The sequence below is a fragment of the Furipterus horrens genome, unplaced genomic scaffold (assembly GCF_987537825.1).
Source record: "Furipterus horrens unplaced genomic scaffold, mFurHor1.1.pri manual_scaffold_3, whole genome shotgun sequence".
NCBI classification, from domain to species: Eukaryota; Metazoa; Chordata; class Mammalia; order Chiroptera; family Furipteridae; genus Furipterus; species Furipterus horrens.
Genome location: NW_028327173.1, coordinates 202,053,328 through 202,070,903, shown reverse-complemented (window position 1 = coordinate 202,070,903; position 17,576 = coordinate 202,053,328). Strand labels below are relative to the sequence as shown.

At 44.9% G+C, this 17,576-nt stretch overlaps 1 protein-coding gene across 2 annotated transcripts in view; it reads right to left on the bottom strand.

The window, feature by feature from the left end:
• TDP1 (tyrosyl-DNA phosphodiesterase 1) overlaps positions 1–17,576 on the bottom strand; it is a 65,298-nt gene that overhangs the window by 22,917 nt on the left and 24,805 nt on the right. For both annotated transcript variants that reach the window (XM_090272117.1, XM_090272116.1), the window contains exons 10-13: positions 15,898–16,083; positions 15,303–15,351; positions 13,405–13,471; positions 11,979–12,086 (exon numbers count right to left, since the gene is read on the bottom strand). In XM_090272117.1, the coding sequence (XP_090128243.1) occupies positions 11,979–12,086; positions 13,405–13,471; positions 15,303–15,351; positions 15,898–16,083 (410 nt within the window). The remainder of the gene's footprint in view (positions 1–11,978; positions 12,087–13,404; positions 13,472–15,302; positions 15,352–15,897; positions 16,084–17,576) is intronic.

Here is a 17,576-nt window from a genome sequence, read left to right as displayed (position 1 = left end):
CTCCTGCCAACAAGGTGAGCCGGCACGAAGTGACATTGCCATCAAAGTGGCTGCTGCTCCACATCCGCTCTCCACACCTGCCCCCTGAATCCCCACGAGAATCTCCTTTGGGGTCCAACCTCACCGAAGCATATGAGAAAGGGGATTCTGGAAAATGTGGATCAGGCTCGGCAAACTGACACATTGCAAAGCCCCCCCAGAGGGTGACCAGCGGTTAATTATTCAGCTGGGCAGTGTATCGGACCCTTGACAATAAGAAGCTCAACGGGTGGTAGATGACTGTCACAGCTTATGCCGTGTGGCTGCTGATTAGACACCTGCTCTCAGTCCACAACGGGAAAATTTTGTCCCCAAGTTCAAACCTTGCGGAGTAAATTTAAGCCGACAATAATGTGTAACAAAAAGGTCCTAAAGGAAAGCTGAAGAAAGCATAGATTCTACCTAAGGTACACGGGGAAGGAAGGCCACCGCTGAGAAAAGATGCCTGGACCCCAAATCAGGAGACAGACTTTGCCCCATGCCCCAACTAACTGCGACACCCTACGGCACACGTCTCCCCAGGCCTCCGTTTCTTGTCTCTACGTAAATGGTTTTATCAGTGAGGTCAAAAATCCCTGTCCAGGCTGCGGTCTACAGTGAGTGATGAGAGACGTCCTCACTCACATCTAACTAGATGGCTGCCCTCCACCGATGAATTCCAACCACAGGTAAAATCCACGATTTTCACTGGAAACTCGCTGCTGGGGAGCGTTCATTTGAATGCTCATGAAAACGTGTTGAAGAAACAGCCACACAAGAAAGGAGAGGGGAGCAATGAAGGTGGCCTCTGGGCAACCCTGCTACGGGCACCTGTAAAAGTCTAAAACTTGGTGACAGCAGTAGCGTCATCGGCCACCACCAGCCCTGACCTAGGCAGCTGTTAAGTGGCTGATTCAGTTTAAAGATTTTACTGGAAGGCGCGCAAACCCCCAAGGTGACCGCTGTTCCGGGAAGGTGTGTCCAGTGACAAAACGTTCCTTTTCACCGTCGGTACCTCACCCAGGCAGCAGCTGCGCAGAGTGTGCAGAGCTGACAACAGACTCAGCTTTCAGCCACCCGTCCCAGGGGACCATGCTGGGGGGCAGACGCGCCCACAGACAAGAGGCGACAGACGTTGACAGCGGGCGTGAGAGAAAACGGAGCTGAGCAGCGGGGGTGACCAGGAGGGGGTGGTGGCCTCAAACCCCACGCAGGTGCCCGTCACACCCGCACTGAGTTCTAAGTTACCGTCCACTCTGCCTTGGCGTCGGGTTTCCTTGTCCTGCCCTTGGGCTCTGCTGCTTTTTATGGAATGAAAGTTTCACAAGTAACACTGACAGAGACTCTCACTGTAAAAAATTTAAGTTGTAGACATAACACCAGTCTTTCATTGGAATGGATTTTGACAATTTCCCTCTGAAGCAGCTTTCCTGTTCAGACTATCGCTGACGACGTACAAGCTCTTGTCTTGGGTCCTTGAGAACACCAGGTGGAGAGTATCTATGAAAGTGTTCGCAAATCTTATAAGCAAGGATAGAGCTCATTTGAATTTGCTTTCTGATTACTCAGTATTTTTAATCACGTGTATGAGACATCAGTGTTTTTCCACCTGAGCTGTCCATTTAAAAACTGTTATTTGTCTTTTTTATTGATACGCAGTCTGCACTGGCTTCCTACTGGTGCTCTAACCATTCCACAAATTTAGTGCCTGAAACAACACAATTTTATTACCTTATATTCTGAAATGGATCTTGCTGGGCAGTAATCAAGGTGTTGGCAGCTTCCGCTTCCCTCCCTTCAACTCTCTGTAGTCTGCCTCACTCAAATAATATCCTTAGCTGACAAACCCAGTGGTCTTTTTGTATTTCTTATTCTTCTAGACCAGTGGCTCTCACCTGCGCGCAATTTTGATCTTTCGCAATGTCTGGGGACATATCCTGTTGTCACAATGGGAGGGTGGATTGCTGCTGTTGTCATCTAATGGGCAGAGACCGAATGCTGCTAAACATCCGACAATGCACGAGACTGTCCCCATAACAAGCGATCTGGCCCCAAATGTCAACAGTGCTGAGGTTGGTAAGTCCTGCTTCGCGCCTCTTTGCCGCACGGGCTGGGCTTTCTCCACCCTCTTTGGCATCTTCCTCCCTTGGCTTTCTCTTCACTCGACTCTCTAGCTCCTCTCCCTTTGCTGCCCTTTCCACCCTGGGCCTTTGACATCTGTGTTCTGTCACTGGCTCAGTTCTTTTGTCTTCTCCTCCTTGGGGACTCTCCCTCTCACCAAGCGTAAGTATTACCTTGACACGGATGACTCCCAGACTTCTCCCGCTTGACCCAAGGGGCATGTCTAATCACAAGCTGGGTTTCTCTATTGGGATGTCACATGCTCACCGCAAACCCAGTACCCCCAAAAGTGACCCTACCAGCATGCCTGGCGTTCTGAAAACCAGCTCTCTCCTGCCAGTCTCGTTCCGCCAGGCTCGGAAATCTCAGGCACTTGGACTTGCCTGCTCCACAGGCAACTATGTACAACCAGACACCACGCTGCTTGACTCCTGTAACCGCCTTCCTATTTCCGATCAGATCTCCTAGCTCAGTCCTTTTCACCCCAGACTCTCAAACCAAATACATGGCTCTCTCTGGGTTCTCAGTCCACATCCTCCTCCAGGGACGCTCAATCCCGCCGCGTCCTTCCCACGTCAGCGCGCACGAAGTAAAGGCGCTGGCCCAGCATTCAGGACCCTCCACAATCGGCCCAAAGCAATGCTTTCGGTCTTCTTTCCCATCATGCCTCTTCCTGACTCTCCTCTTAACTGAATCGATTTACCGACTGCCTCCGCAGCTCTGCAAACATCATTTTCTCACCCAGAGTGCCTTCCTCCCTGCCCACCCCTGTGGCTCTGAGCCATTTCCTCCCCCACAAACTGCGTGTCTCTTTCCAGAAGCCGTCTGTGGCTATTCTAGCCCACAGATGTCTCCCAAGTGAAGCTGCAGATGTTATGCAAGCAAGAAACATATACTTAATCCAAGAAAAGGGACTCATATGTAAAGGCTTAAAAGATACAATTTATAAAAACTATTCATTTTGGTCAGGAAATTAAGAACTTTAAAATCACAAATCTAGAGAAAATGTCTAATGGTTGACAAGCACAAAAGGTCAGGGGGTGAGAGCAGAACCTGAGCATGGACATGTTCGATCACAGTTGGTTATATGACTGCAGACCCTCAGGTGGTGTTGCTCCTGCCCGTCACAGCTGTCATGTTCTTGGCACATAAGTGATGCTTAATAGGTGTTAGCTTCTTTGTTTTTTTAAAGATTTTACTTATTGATTTTTAGAGAGAGGTGAAGGAGAGAGAAAGAGAGGGAGAGAAACATCAACGTGTGGTTGCCTCTCACGCGTCTCCAACCAGGGGGACCTGGCCCGCAACCCAGGCATGTGCCCTGACTGGGAACTGAACCAGTGACCCTTTGGTTCACAGGCTGGCGCTTAATCCACTGAGCCACACCAGCCAGGGCTAGGTGTTAGCTCTTATCAGCACCAATACTTGGCTAACTTTTGGGGAGGGTGACTCTGGTCCTCCCATCTGGGTGAGTCACCAAGCAATGCGGATCTCCAAAGGCAGGTCCACCCAGATCTCCCACTCCCAGAAAGTGTTGGCGGAAGATGGGTCTAAAAGTTATTCACCAAATCACTTCATTGATATCACAATCCTTGCACAAGTCCCCACGGCAGAAATAGAGCGAGCTTCTATTTTGTTTTGTAAGGCAAGTCAAGAGGATTTTGGTCTCCTTGATACAGATATATGTCTCCCAATTTTTAATAGGAGTGATGAGTACCAGGAATGTAAGAGCAAGATTAAAATTAAGCCAATTCTGCAACAGTCCAAAAATCACGTGAGATTAAGTTCCAAAGGGGGTGCAACACGTCAGCTGTGTTTTGGGGGCTACAGCGTGTGAACAAAGAAATGTCAGCAGGAAGAGAAAAATGAAAATGATGGCGACCCGCTTTCCCACAGCCCAATGAGGGCGGAGACACTGGGGTGTGGGCTTGTGCAAGTACCAAGTCTGACAAATCACCAAAAAGCCTGAGAAATCTATTTACAAACAACTTCGTTCCTTGTCACAGGTCTATTATGACCCCCCAAGCAAATGATTTCAAAGCCACACGGAATTCAGAAGGCTAGTGCTCATTCTAGGGCATAGTCCAGCCCCACCGTCAACCTCATCTTCAAAAGGATCCATCTACACTTGACCCCACAAATGGAATTACACGGCTTTAGGAGCCATCACATCAGCATCCTGAATTCCAAATGGCAAAACACACTGTCAAGCAGCATCAGAAGTTGCTTTGCAAACTTTGGGTCCACAATGGTACTTAGAACACCCTGCCAGAGAATTTCACAATATTTAATGGTCACCGATGTGATAACTGAAAACGGCTATTTCCATTTCTACTGACGTGTCCCATTATTTTGGTTCACCTCCTACGGTGCAAAGGCAATAATGAAAACTTCAAAAGTTTCAATAACACAACTATGAAATATTTGTTAGAATGGGCCCCGGGAGATCATCTATTTTAATGGTCTTTTAAGCTTTAAACAAACAAACAAACAAAAAACCCCTCACTGCTCCCCTAAACCTGGAGAGTCCTTTATTCAAAGGAAGCATTTAAAGCAGACAAAAGGCAACTGTCTCTTGGTGAAGCAGGAATTACCTGCTCTCTCCCCGCCACCCACTGGTGTCGTGGGCTCTGACGGGGGTTTCCAGAACTCTTACAAGCCCTCAGAAGACCAGTAGATCTAGCTACGGACATCCCAAGCTCAGGGACATCGGCAGACCCTTAGAAAGAGGTAACAAATGCGTATTTGCAAAAGGCAGAGAAGACGAGAAATGACTGAAAGATGGCATGGACTTAAAAGCAACGCGGGGCAACAGCAACACCCAGGCGTCCACGTAGCTGTGTTGATATGAACGGAGTGGAAGGGTAGAAGCTGGAGGAATCCACGGCTGCCCAGATGCCGACTTGTAAGTGAGAACGGGATGGCTGGGATACAGAGGTGCTTGGAGAGGGCCCTGAAGCGGTCCGCGCTGTATCCTAGCAAAGCCTGGCGGAGAACACATGCTCAGTGGACGGGCAGAAAAGGGTCACACAGAGGCTAAGAGAAAGCAGCCTCTGGCTGCTCACTGCCAGCCACAGGGCCATCTGAGGGTGCTCAGCAGGGGCCACCTACGACAGCTATGGCTGACGTAAAGCCTTCCCCGTGGGGAAGGCTATGACAAAGCAATGGGTAGGAAGTCAGACCCCGTGGGTGAAGGACCGGGGAGACTCAAGGAAAGGCCTGGCTCAGCAGCATTAAAGGTGTTAGTGGGGGGGCAGGGGGGAGACCTGACCAGTCGCTACTTTAAAAAATGAGGGCTGCAGTGAGTTTTCGAGCTGCGGGTTCTTCCCGGAGCCTTGGCCCGCAGTGTGGATCCCAAGGCAAAGGACAGGAGGGATGCCTGGCACGTGGCAAGAAAGAGTCATGCCGGGCTACCTTGGTCTGAAGCCTACTCTGCCCCCTTCCTGGCTGGCCATGCTGTTTCAGCTCCTGTGCTTTGGATCCCGCCTCTCTGGAATGGGGATAACAGTATTAGCTCCTAACTTCAAGGATGAAAATAGTATAAAAAGCACTTCGGCAGCACATAGCAGGTACCTTACAAGTACTTGTATTATTATTATTATTATTCGGGGGCTCGTTCCTGGTGAAGGACCCCCAAACAGCACCTCCTTGTCTCACGTCACAGGCACACCTTGTGACTAGCAATGCTGGCATACAAAGGGTCTAGGGGCCCTAGGTCAGGGGGTCTCAAGCTCCATGAGACCTGCTCCCCGCGTGTGGAAAGGGGCATGCCCTGTCTTTGGTCTACTTGCAAGAAAGTTAGGTTGGTGACATGACCTTGAATTATCTCTAACATAGGAAGAAAGTCATTCACAGACTTTAGTACTGATAACCATCATTTTTTACCCACAACAGTTATTTGTTACCATTACCTGAGGCATACCAACTAATCCCAGTATCTTGGAGCTTCAGAGCCAGGTAACCAAATCTACCTAACGACATGTACAAATATTTGTGTGTGTGTGTGTGTGTGAGAGATCCAATATGATTTTGGAGCCAAGAATTCAGGCAAAGGTGGCTATTTGCTTCCGAATCAAAGGAACAGGCATTAGAGAAGTACTGCATAGCTATGTTGACAGCAGAACGACTTTTATATTTCTTCAAAAAGCCACGGTGGTTTTGTAGTCAAGCACTTGTCTTGTTTCCCCCCAAAGTGACAGCACCAACATTTCTGCTCATCCCAACTATCCCGTATTGCCTGTCAGTTGCTAGGCAACTGTATCAGCGATTGCTCTCTGCCCACCCACAATGCAGAGCTTCCATAATTGCTCTCACTGGCTTTGCCAATTACTCGTAGGCACTGTCTCCTCACCCAAGGTTGCCTCTTCTAGCTCATCTTCTCGCCTGCCTAGTCTGGTGGTAAAATTTAAATACTGTGTTTGTCATCGTGTTCCAACAATTTCCATAACAACAGGCTGCCCATCAAACACAGCATGACTTCATGGTAGGATAAAAGACTATAAATAGCTTTCCATAAAAGCAACCAGACAAAAGAGAAATTGCCAGCCAACATAACATCTAATAAGTTCTAAATGATTAGAATAATTTTGAGCAATTTTTAAATAAACCACGTGAAGTTTAGAAAAGGTTAGAAAAGGCTATATCTTACCAACGGGCAAGTCTTTAGGTCACACAGTATACACTGATATGTTGTATAAACATAAGAGAAAAAGGCTTTATAGGCTGCTTTCTTTTTATTTTTTAATTGAATTTATTGGGGTGACATTGACCAATAAAATTATATAGGTTTCAGGTGTGAAATTCTATAACACATCATCTGTACACTGTATTGTGTGTTCACTACCCAAAGTCAAGTTATAAGCTGCTTTCTTGAATCTCAAAAAGGCCCAACAAATATGAGCTTAATAATAACATATGTAGTTAGTAGCTACTCAAATCAAGCTATTAACTAATATTTAATACATCATATAGTTTAATAAGTAATTTCCATATATTTCTTTTATCATCATCCTCTGAGCAGTCAACAAGTAAGATAAAAGCCCAGATTATAAAAATGAGTTTTCTACTAAGTGGTAATCCCAAATTAGGACATAGACATTTGGACTCTACCCTGGTGCTATTTCCTCCAGAGGATGTTGGCTGACTGGATAATATCACCACCTGAGACACCCGGGTCTGAAAATCTATTAAACCTACAACCCGAGCAGGATGGCTGGGAAACAGGAATGGGAAGATAAGCTTTCTCGGCACCACCTTTTCCTATTTTGTGCACATGTTACCTACCTGAGAAAACCAGTGCTGTAAAGGGCTCTGATTCAAGCATGTATTGGTCAGTATCCATAAGCCACGCACAGGGTTAGATGCTGAGGATATAATGATGGGTAAGATCTGTCACCTGCTCCCAAGCAGCTCATAATATATTGAAGAAACGGTACCCATGCAGAACCAACAAGGAAGATGTAAAAGGAACAAGCAAAAAATGCTATAAAACACAAAGGAAAACAAAGCAAAACAATGCATTATGTCTGCCGAGCTAGAAAGAGTTTCGAAGGGGACATTTGGAACAGACCTGAAGGACAAGCCTAAGTCCTGGACAGGGCAAAAAGAAAAACATAAACTTGAAACCCGAGACGCAATTAGAAAGTGAATGGTAGTTAGATTAAGGGGGCTAGTGTTCATGTGTTCAAAATTTTCAGAGCCATTATAGAGCAGGCACTGTACGAGGCACTACATTTATTGTTCTGAACGGAAATACAGACATACGATGAGAACTATAAACTTCCTTTCTCTTAGAGCAAGAAAAAACACTTCTCATGCAGACAGTCCAATAAAATGGAAACCGCATTAAAAGTGGTTTTACGGCAGATTTTACAATGCTCGAGGGTGATGCAACCATGCACTAAAATACAACCCAGGATCTGTGAAGAATGTTCTCAGTCAGAACCCCAATCACAATATAATGAGAGGGAGGAAATGAACAACTGTGATTCATGTGCATTTAAAAGGAAAAATAAAAAAGATAAAAACTATATTTTTTTTTATAAGCATTTTAATACGATGTCAATCCCTGATCTTCGGTAGCCAGTTTGCACATGTGTGAAATGTCAAGTGGGTAAAACCCAGTCCCCGTGACTAGGAAGCCAGCCCCTCTGCGGATGACGGGAGGAAGACGACAGGCTGACAAGGTGTGTACTCACCACAAGAAACATGGGAAGCAGACACCTGAGGGGCTGAGCGTTGTTGGTTGGTCTGAAGATTAGGAAATCAGATCTTTGGGAATTCGACTTATCTTTATAAGACTCGTTAACAAGTCTGCGTACCCCGGTGCGCACCGCGCTCCCAGCGGTCACATCATCCTTCACCCCCATACAGCGGCCTGCTCCGTCTCAGGGCAATCACAGCTCTTCACTTCTCTAACGGCCCCTGGAGCTGGGGGGTCAGTCTTTCACGTATGTCTGAGAGCAGTTTTGCTTAACTATGGAAAATTAACCTCAACTTTGAAAACAGAGATAATAATTAAGAAATTACTTTCAATCAAGGTTGGAGAATAAGATGGACGAATCAGACTGGGCAGTATATGCCTACCACAGGGCCTGTGGAATGCGGAATTCCCGCCCCTGCCCCTCCCCCTGGTGTACACACCCTGTATGTAACCCCCTCCCCCTGAGTGTGAGCAAAAATTGTCAATCTGATGGGATTTCTTTCCGAGGATTAGGTTACCCATCAGCCGACTAAGTTAATCAAAGGGCTGGAATGATCCTGGGTGGGCCTGACCTTATCAGAGGAGGCCTTAAAAGAGTGACTGGGTTCTTCCTGAGACACAGAGATTCTCCTTCGGCTTTGAAGAAGCAAACAGCCATGCTTGTTTGGAGAGGACCACGTGACAGGGCACAGAGGCGGCACCTCAGCTGAGAATGGCCCTTGGTTGACGGCCACCAAGAAAGCAGGAGCCTCAGACCTACAGCCATGAGCAACAGAATCCTGAGCCTCAGGAGACTACAGTCCCGACCAGCAATCTGATCGTCTGCTTACGCCACTTCGTTTGTGGTAATTTACTACAAAGCAGCAGAAAACTGATCCAGTGGTACCGCGGTCCTCATCATTAATTCGTTCTGGCACTTGTGACAAATGCCACAACAGATGAGTACTGGACGAGGGAGCATTTTCCCTTGCAGGGCGGCGTCCTGACTCATACAAGTTCTAGCAAGTACCCCGGGTCCTGAGCAAGTGCCGATTGCTGAAACATTTCTTACTCGTCAACATGCAACAAGTATACGGGTTGACGGGTTCTGACACCACCGAGTACCGAGGAATGACTGTACAAGGTCCAAAATAGAGAAGTGTCTAGTTTTGGTAAAAGTACCAAATTTCAGAATGTGACCACCTTGAAGGGCAACACTTTTGTAGGTGTGTGGATCTGGATTATTAAAAAAAGTCTCATAATCATGTTAGTCAAAATTCATATTCCTTATCACCCATCTTGCTTATTACTATTAAAATTTTTTTTCTGGGGACTCTGTTTTAATTCAGTTGCACTTAATAAAAAGGAATTAGGTATTTGTCCCCCAAATGAACATTAACTGGTGATAACATATCAAAGTAGGAAAGTGTCCCCAAAAAGTTAAATTTATATAGCTTTTGATGTATTTATCTTTCACTAAAATCAATTCTTAAAACATAAAATATCTGTCCCTTGGTTGATGGACTGTTAGATTTTCTAGGCATTATCACTTCACTTGGACTAGACTCCATGGTTCTCATCACTCTAAAGTAGGAAAACGTATTAAATGAAAGGATAGCAGCACTTATCTATCAGTTCAGAATTTATTCTCAGAGGTGATTATTTTCTCCACCAGGACAACTTAGGGGATATTTAGGAATGCATGGGGCATCCAGGGCACGGGGGGTGGGGGAAGCTTCCACCATGACAGGGCATTTAACATGTGAGGGACAGGTTATTCAATTTCCTATAATGCATGGGCTATGGCACCACAAAAAATTATCTTGACCAAAATGCCAAGTGTCCTGTTGAGAAACACTATTTGAGCAAAAGCTAAAGCCAACTATACTGAAACCATGTCTTATTCCAGAAAGCCTCATGAAACAAGTATGTAAAAAAGATACTCTAATCAATTCAAATGATCAGATACATTGACCTAGAACTGCCTTGCGTAGACCCATAACTTATAAAGCTTCAGGAAACCTAGGAGACGCCGGGCAATAGTGATTTTGGCTCTAAAGCAGGTAAAAGGCCAAGTCTGGCCACAGCTACTCTCTGACCTCACCTGCCTTCCCAACCTGCTCACTCCAGCAAAACCACTTTGTTGTTTCTCAAGCGCAGTGAGGACATTCCTGCCTCTGCCCAGAACACTTCCCCCCAGCTATCCATGCACGTAGCTCCCTCTCTCCTTTCTGACCTCTGGTCAGCACGTGGGTCATGCCTTCCCGACCACCCTATTTAATGAGCAGCCTCCCGCCCACCCAGCCACCCACTACCCTCCAGCTCAGGGCTTGAGGGCATGCCTGGTTCCCAGGCACTGGTTTAACCCCTCGGTGCTCCAGTTTCCCCGTGTGAACAGGGGATTCACAGCTACACTGCAGAACTGTTGTGAGAATTATGAAAGACAGACAGAAATGAGCTTAGGAGGGTGTTTGAAACTGAGAGTAAGCAGTGCACATTAGCTCTAGGATCTGGAGAAGAGAGAGCAAAGCCTCCAGGAAGAGATGACACCAGACCTGAGCACAATTCTTACTCCATGGGCGGCAACTGGAGAGGCAGGAAGAGGAAAGAGAAGGATCAGGAGAGGGAACTATAACACATGGGCTGCTGGCAGGGTGAGTTTGGGGCAGAGGAGGGAAGCCTGGCTGCTTCCGGAAGCACACGTAGGGGAATGCAGGATAACAAAGGTGAGAACGGCATGGCTGAGGTCTGAACATGAAGCTGAGGACTCTGGACCTCAGTCTACAGGAAGGCAGGGGGGATGGTCATGTTCAACTAGGACAGGTGGCCCGGGAAGAGGACAACCTTGTGATGGGACAGCCGAGAGGCGGCCATTTCAGAAGTCCAGGTGATAAGTATCTGACCTGGTAATTTCAGGGACTGGAAAAGCAAAGTTTGAGGCATTTCAACCATGAACGGGCTTTGATGTATAATTCTAAAGCACCCATGTGCCCACCCAAACCACAGGACAGATCTCTTCCTATTGTCATTACTTGTGCCTGTTTTCTGACATCTCTGAAATTGTGAGCATCTCAAATGCACTATGTAAATGTTCTTGTTTTTTCCTGCATGTCCAGCATCCACAGGATGCTCAAAGGAAGGAACAGAACAAGAGGACAGCGGGCTTTAAGCCTGATGACGAGAGAGTGGGTAGGTACCACTGAAGCGAAGAGAGGTGTTGGAAAGAAATCTCCTTTGAGGTAGATGAGCTCAGTGTGGACGTTCTGACTTTGAGATAAAGTGGTAAACAAACAAACAAAGATGGGAGTTGCTGGGAGGTGTCACTTATATTTGGGATCTATATCGTTCTTTGTTATGGAAGGGCTGGGAGTGGGTTCTAAGCATTTTCTAAATTATTTAGGTTACATCTCCCAGGTGTCCTTTGATAGTAATGGAATGCTATGTGGATAAAATCAGGCCTTGATCACACCCTCTACAAAGGGATTAGTTATGGGCCTCCTTTAAATAGGGCTCATGTAAGAGACACACACACATAGAAAACTAATGACAATTCACAAAATCACTTTTTAGAAAACAGTTTAGAAAACAATTCAGTATTCAGAGCAGGATTTACAATCACATTTAAAAAATTTTTCCCATCAGGACTATAAGGACTATTTACCTTGTGACAAGGAACCAAGCAATCTGACTGAAGTCTGGAGAGGGTCTCATGTACGTCTTAATATGCGGCATGGCGTTGCTGCGGCCTGACGTCTCAGCTGACCATTTGCTAGTGACAGGAAAGACACAAATCACTGGTAAGAAAATACAAATTGGTCATGATCCTAATATTAGAAAAGTGCTTGAAAACCCAAGTCCTATAATCTAAAAAATAGTGAATACACTGTTCTCTTTGGTATGACCTGTGATATCTTCTTAAACGCTGTTCACGTAGCAGAATAATGCATGTGCATTTTAGGATGCAGGAATGTGGAAAAAAATTTACCACCATTCACAAAACGCCTCTTTTGGCACATGGTGCATGTCTACACGTCTTATCTCCTAGCTAGACTGTGAGTTTTTAAAAGCCGGAATTGTGCTCACAACACAGTACTAAGTACAGGCTCAGTAAAAGCTTGCTGAAAAAACAAATTCAAAATGGGAAAAATACAAACAATGTGAATTATCACAATGGAAAGCTGAGAAGCAGGGGCATAAATCAGAAATACTTGAGTTCAATGCTGATATCTGCATATCTTGCATTTGGTTTCTAAGTTTGAAACACCGTAGGACTAAGGCGCCACAGGAAAAAAGGACCTCTATCGTGATGCAGCAATCCTTACTTATAAGAGGATGATCCCTTAAGAGAGCAGATGGTCTGCAAAAACCAGTCAGGATTAGGGAGGTCCATCATTAGATTGTTAAATTCACTTGAATGCAGACAATACTGAAAGGCATTCACTCTGAAGCAATGGCCTCTGTAAGGAACAACCTCCCGGGGAAGCACTGAAGGCTCCAGAGGACATATGGAACTAGACTGAAATGTCATCGGCCTCCGTTTCTGGCTGTCCAGCAAAGTCCGTGGATTTTGAAGCAACTATGGAACTGGGATCAGCCTGGAAGATGCCAATGTGCAACTGCTGTAGCTGGAGGACAAAGGACACATTCCTTTCGCCTGTCCATTCAACCACGTCCTGAAGTCTTCTTATGAGCCAAAAACTACCCCCTATGCCAGGAAAACGCTGCAAGGATTCTACCCTCAGGCACACAGCGTGGGACTGTGTAGACAGAATGATTATCTTACATATTTTGGAAATATAAACTGAAAGGTACTTATGTACATTCTAAACTACTCAACATGTTCTTTTATTTTATCTTTTTCTTTGTGTGCCAATATATAAATAGAAATGCCAGAGATAAATTATACTCATTATTATTAAAAACCTATTCAAAAATATGTTCAAAATCTTGTTTTACATTATTTCTACCGCTAACATATGAACCTAAAATATATAGTCATATTATGTAAGGTTCTTTAAAAAAATTTGAGATAAATAACACTTTTATTCCTAAAGAAGCAACAGCAGCATTCTAAACCGATTACTTACTGGAAATAGGAATGAAGCCAATTCTGTTTTTCTGCTGTCTGGATGCTATAGGGAAGAGAGCCCCCAGCTTTTGAAAAAAGAAAAATGAAGTAAATAATAAAACTTACAGAATATAATTTGAGAATCCTTCATTAAGAAGGAAATCTATAGTAAACAGTGAGAAGGTAAAAGAAAAGAAAAACAAAACTACTTCCATTATTTCATCTTATAAAACAGTTCTTTGAGAGAAAATGTCTGCACTTGCACAGGTATGTTCTCTCAATGGGGCTTCCTTTGCGCATTAAATTTATATGTTTACTATCTACAAAGAAAACGGTATTTAATCACTCGGGATGGTAATTTAGTATCTGTAACAGCGCAGACTTGAAGTGTTAGAAGGAAACACAGAGAGCATCCTGGCCCATCCTGCCGTCCCCATGAAGGCTAGTGAGGTGTGGGGCACCCCCGTTTTTGCCTGAGACCAGGTCACATGGGCAGGGTAGGATGAGCGTTCCTAGGAGAACTTGGGTCTCCTCCCTCCTTCACCTGCTACTTCGAACAGACTTCATGCAGCTAAACAGATTCTTACAGATGGGAAACAATGATCACGAAAACAAAATAAATTAAAGTGTTCAGTTTATAAAAGGAATTCTAAAAGCCATATGCCTGCAAATAAAATACAGATACGGTTCCAAGTGGAAACCCAATTAGAGGCCAGTTTTTTGGTTCATCTTTGAAAGGAGAGAAGTTCCACTCTAGATTCATCAATCACTTCCCAAACATAGGATGGAACTTCTCCATAGAAATCTCTACCCTCAGAGGGCTTTAAATTTCTCCAACTTACCAAAGGTGGCATGATGCATCTCCTACTGCCAATTAGTAGAAACATGTTTAGGGTGTCAGGACCAGTTATAAAATAGCCTGATTGGAAATACCATGTTCTTCTCTGTTAGAAAGTATGCTTTGAATGGGTCTAGCCTATTAGAAGTGCAGGAAGAAGATAAAAAAACAAAGAAACAAACAAAAGATACCCCGCCATGTCCCCTGAGTCTCAGTGAAATAATTTTAGCTTCGTCAGTAAAAAGCAGCAAATGGGCTACATGCTCCAAACCCCACTGAGATTTTTCTGGCAGGGTCACATCTAGTTTGACAAGCATCAAGTGGATTCAATTAGTCTAAATCCAGAGTGTTCTGCTTCCAGCCATAAGCAAATGCCAATCAGACTTCCTTTCTAGCAGAGACTACCCTGCTTGGGTTTTGGTCACTACCTCCCGAAGGCACTCTTCGGGGAGCTGCTGACTTTCAAATAAAAGTTTAGTGTGCAGCACTGGTGTAAGTGAGACAGAACAAGGTGATGTCCACAGACTAACCCTAGGCTTTTACAGATGAGGCCCTTGAGAGATTAGATGCATCGACCAGGCTAGACCAAAGGTTTCATCTCAGTATTAAACGTAAGTTCTGAACCTCCAGTATTCATATTTGGAAGAACCACAGACTACCATTAGGCACAGAGAGGATGTGGAGGGAGAGGGAAGCTTGCTAGAATTGCTCTGAAAAGGCCCGGAGTAGCGGAGGAAGCTGCTTTTATTTGGGTGTCTTGCTTGGACAGCCGACCTGTTGGTGGCAGAGGTGAGAACAGCCTTACTGGTGGACAGGAGATCACGACGCAGAGGGTGACTGTAAGGACTAACACGTGCACCCACTGCCCCACTGTGTCGCCTCTGGAACAGCTACAGTGCTCACTATTACTGTTTTCATGATTCTTATCCAGGGAAGAGAAAACTCATCTCCAAATTTCTAATCAATACTTTCTCATTCCAAGGAGGAAGGCATTTTTATTACTTGTTTTTAAAAGTTTACTAGGGCATTTATGAAATATACACAAAAAATACAATTGTGATAGTTTTCCCAACAATTACCTGGGTACCCTTCTAAGCTGGTCCGCACATTTTCCACAGAAGGATAGATCTAAAAATAAATAAGAAAAAGACCCAATAAACCTTGGGAAATACTGTGTTGAAGAAACAATTTGTTAAAAGGAGTACTGATTAGTTCTTAAGAAAATAAAAATCTCAAAAATACTTAAGAGCTTAAAAAACTGAACTTCTGGTAATTAATTTGATGATAAAAAAAAATTACACTTTGATTTGAGTTTTCCCTCTGAAATGCCAAACGAACACTAAATTGATTGCAAAATTAACTATTCATTCAAAGGTGTCTAAATAATTAATCATGCCCGTAATTCTGCTGGCAACGCTTTATCAAATCTTTTTTCCTGGGCTTGACAACCCGCGGAAGGAGCGGAAAACTGCAGGCTCGTTGGTGGCCGACACGGACCTTTGGCTGAACCCACACGCCCCCAGCACCGCACGATGTGAGGGCCAGCTGGTTACAAACACTGCTGTTTCCGTCCAAAAACTACTACAACCCCTCTATGACAAGGAGGATGGATTCTTGACCCCGCTCCTGGACTAGAGAATGCCAAGAACTACCTCCTGGAGGAAGAGCACTTACCAAATGGAGAGGAGCAGCACTTTTCTTCAGGGTCCTGCTTTCCTTCCCCAGGCTCACCAAGGTCTCCTTAAACTCGGAACACAGCCACTTGGATTCGTCAGCCCCCATGGAGCCGATACTTGAAAACTGACCTACTACGGGCCAGGACTCCACATTCGGCGTGGGGGCGGTGTGCTCCTTCAGAAGCTGCGAGAGAGGAGCAGTGAACGCTGTGGTCACTCACATGCATGAACAGAAACGCCGCCCCAACTCAGGACACGGTTCTCCACCCCTGAATGCCCTAATTAACAAAGAAACGCTGAAAATCCTAGTGATCAACTTCATACACACATATACATTTTTTTCTTCTTTGGGAAATATAGTCTGAAGTCTAAAAATATTTTATTTTAATGGAGTAAGTGGACAGGAGAAATCCTCTTCTCTCCAAATTCTTTGATTTGTTCGAAAAGCAAAAACAGATTAAAAAACTTAAAACGTCCATATTAGTAGGAATATCAGATACACCACCAACCTGCCTTGTGAAGTTAAGATTTTTGTGTTGAAATCATAATTGTTTAATATACCTATACAATACACAGACGGCTGAACTACTGTACATTTTGACTCCTATCAACTGAGAGAAGTTTAACATGTACTGCAGGTAGCTCTGATGTCCTTAAAATAGAAGAGGATCTACTTACACATAGATAATACTACCGTAAACACTAAGACTGAGCTGTATCTCCTGCTTTGATATTTGTGCAAAGCTTCAGAAACAATGCAGGAAACATGCGGAAATCTCAGCCACTTAAACATTCACACCGAGTGTCTGACCAGAGGCTGGAGACAGCAAGAAAACTGAGCTGCGGTTCCCGTATTCTGACTGACGAACTGTTTTGTTTAATGGGCATTATTTTCTTTAACACAGCTTAGGCATCACTATTTATGAACACTGCTACCAAAAAGCCCAAATAGTTCTCAACCTGCACCCTGGGCGCAGTGCTGTGTAGGGAGCAAGGCTGAAATGACAACTATGACAACCACGAGACCCAGTGTCTATTCTGTGCTCAGCCCCTGTTGGCTGCATGACCCTGGACAAGTCCCTCTGTTCCATTTACATCCATGAGGCAGAATCCGATCATCCCCCAGCTTCCCTGGAAGGCAGCTGCAATCCAACGTGAGCTACTGGGTGTGAGAAGTGGCTGGAAAACTCTAAGATGCTCTTCAGCTTTCAGTAAGATTGTGATCCCACATAGCAAGTGCTAGGACCTTGCCTGTCTGAGCCACCAGTCCGCAGATTACCACTGACACTGACGGAACACTCAGCACGTGGCTGCAGCCATTGTTTCACTGAACCCTTATGCAATTCTGAGTGAAGCATTGCTGTTCTGTCCATTTTAACATGAAAAAAGAGGCAAGTTAAGGAGCCAGTCAAGGTCTCATGACTTGTAAACAGCAGGTCAGGATTTGAACCCAGGTGTGGGCATCTACCTGCAAGGCTGTGCACTCAGCCAGTGCGCTCTACTTGCTCTAGGTCAAGACATCTGTGAGATGTTAGCTGCCAGATCTTGCCTGCTTTCGGCTGTGGTCTCATTTAAAAAAAAAAATTAAAATTTCATTAACAAAGGAGAATTCTTACATAAATAATTTATTGAAAAAGAAAGATACTTGAGAAATGTTACTAAGATTGGTAAACTGCT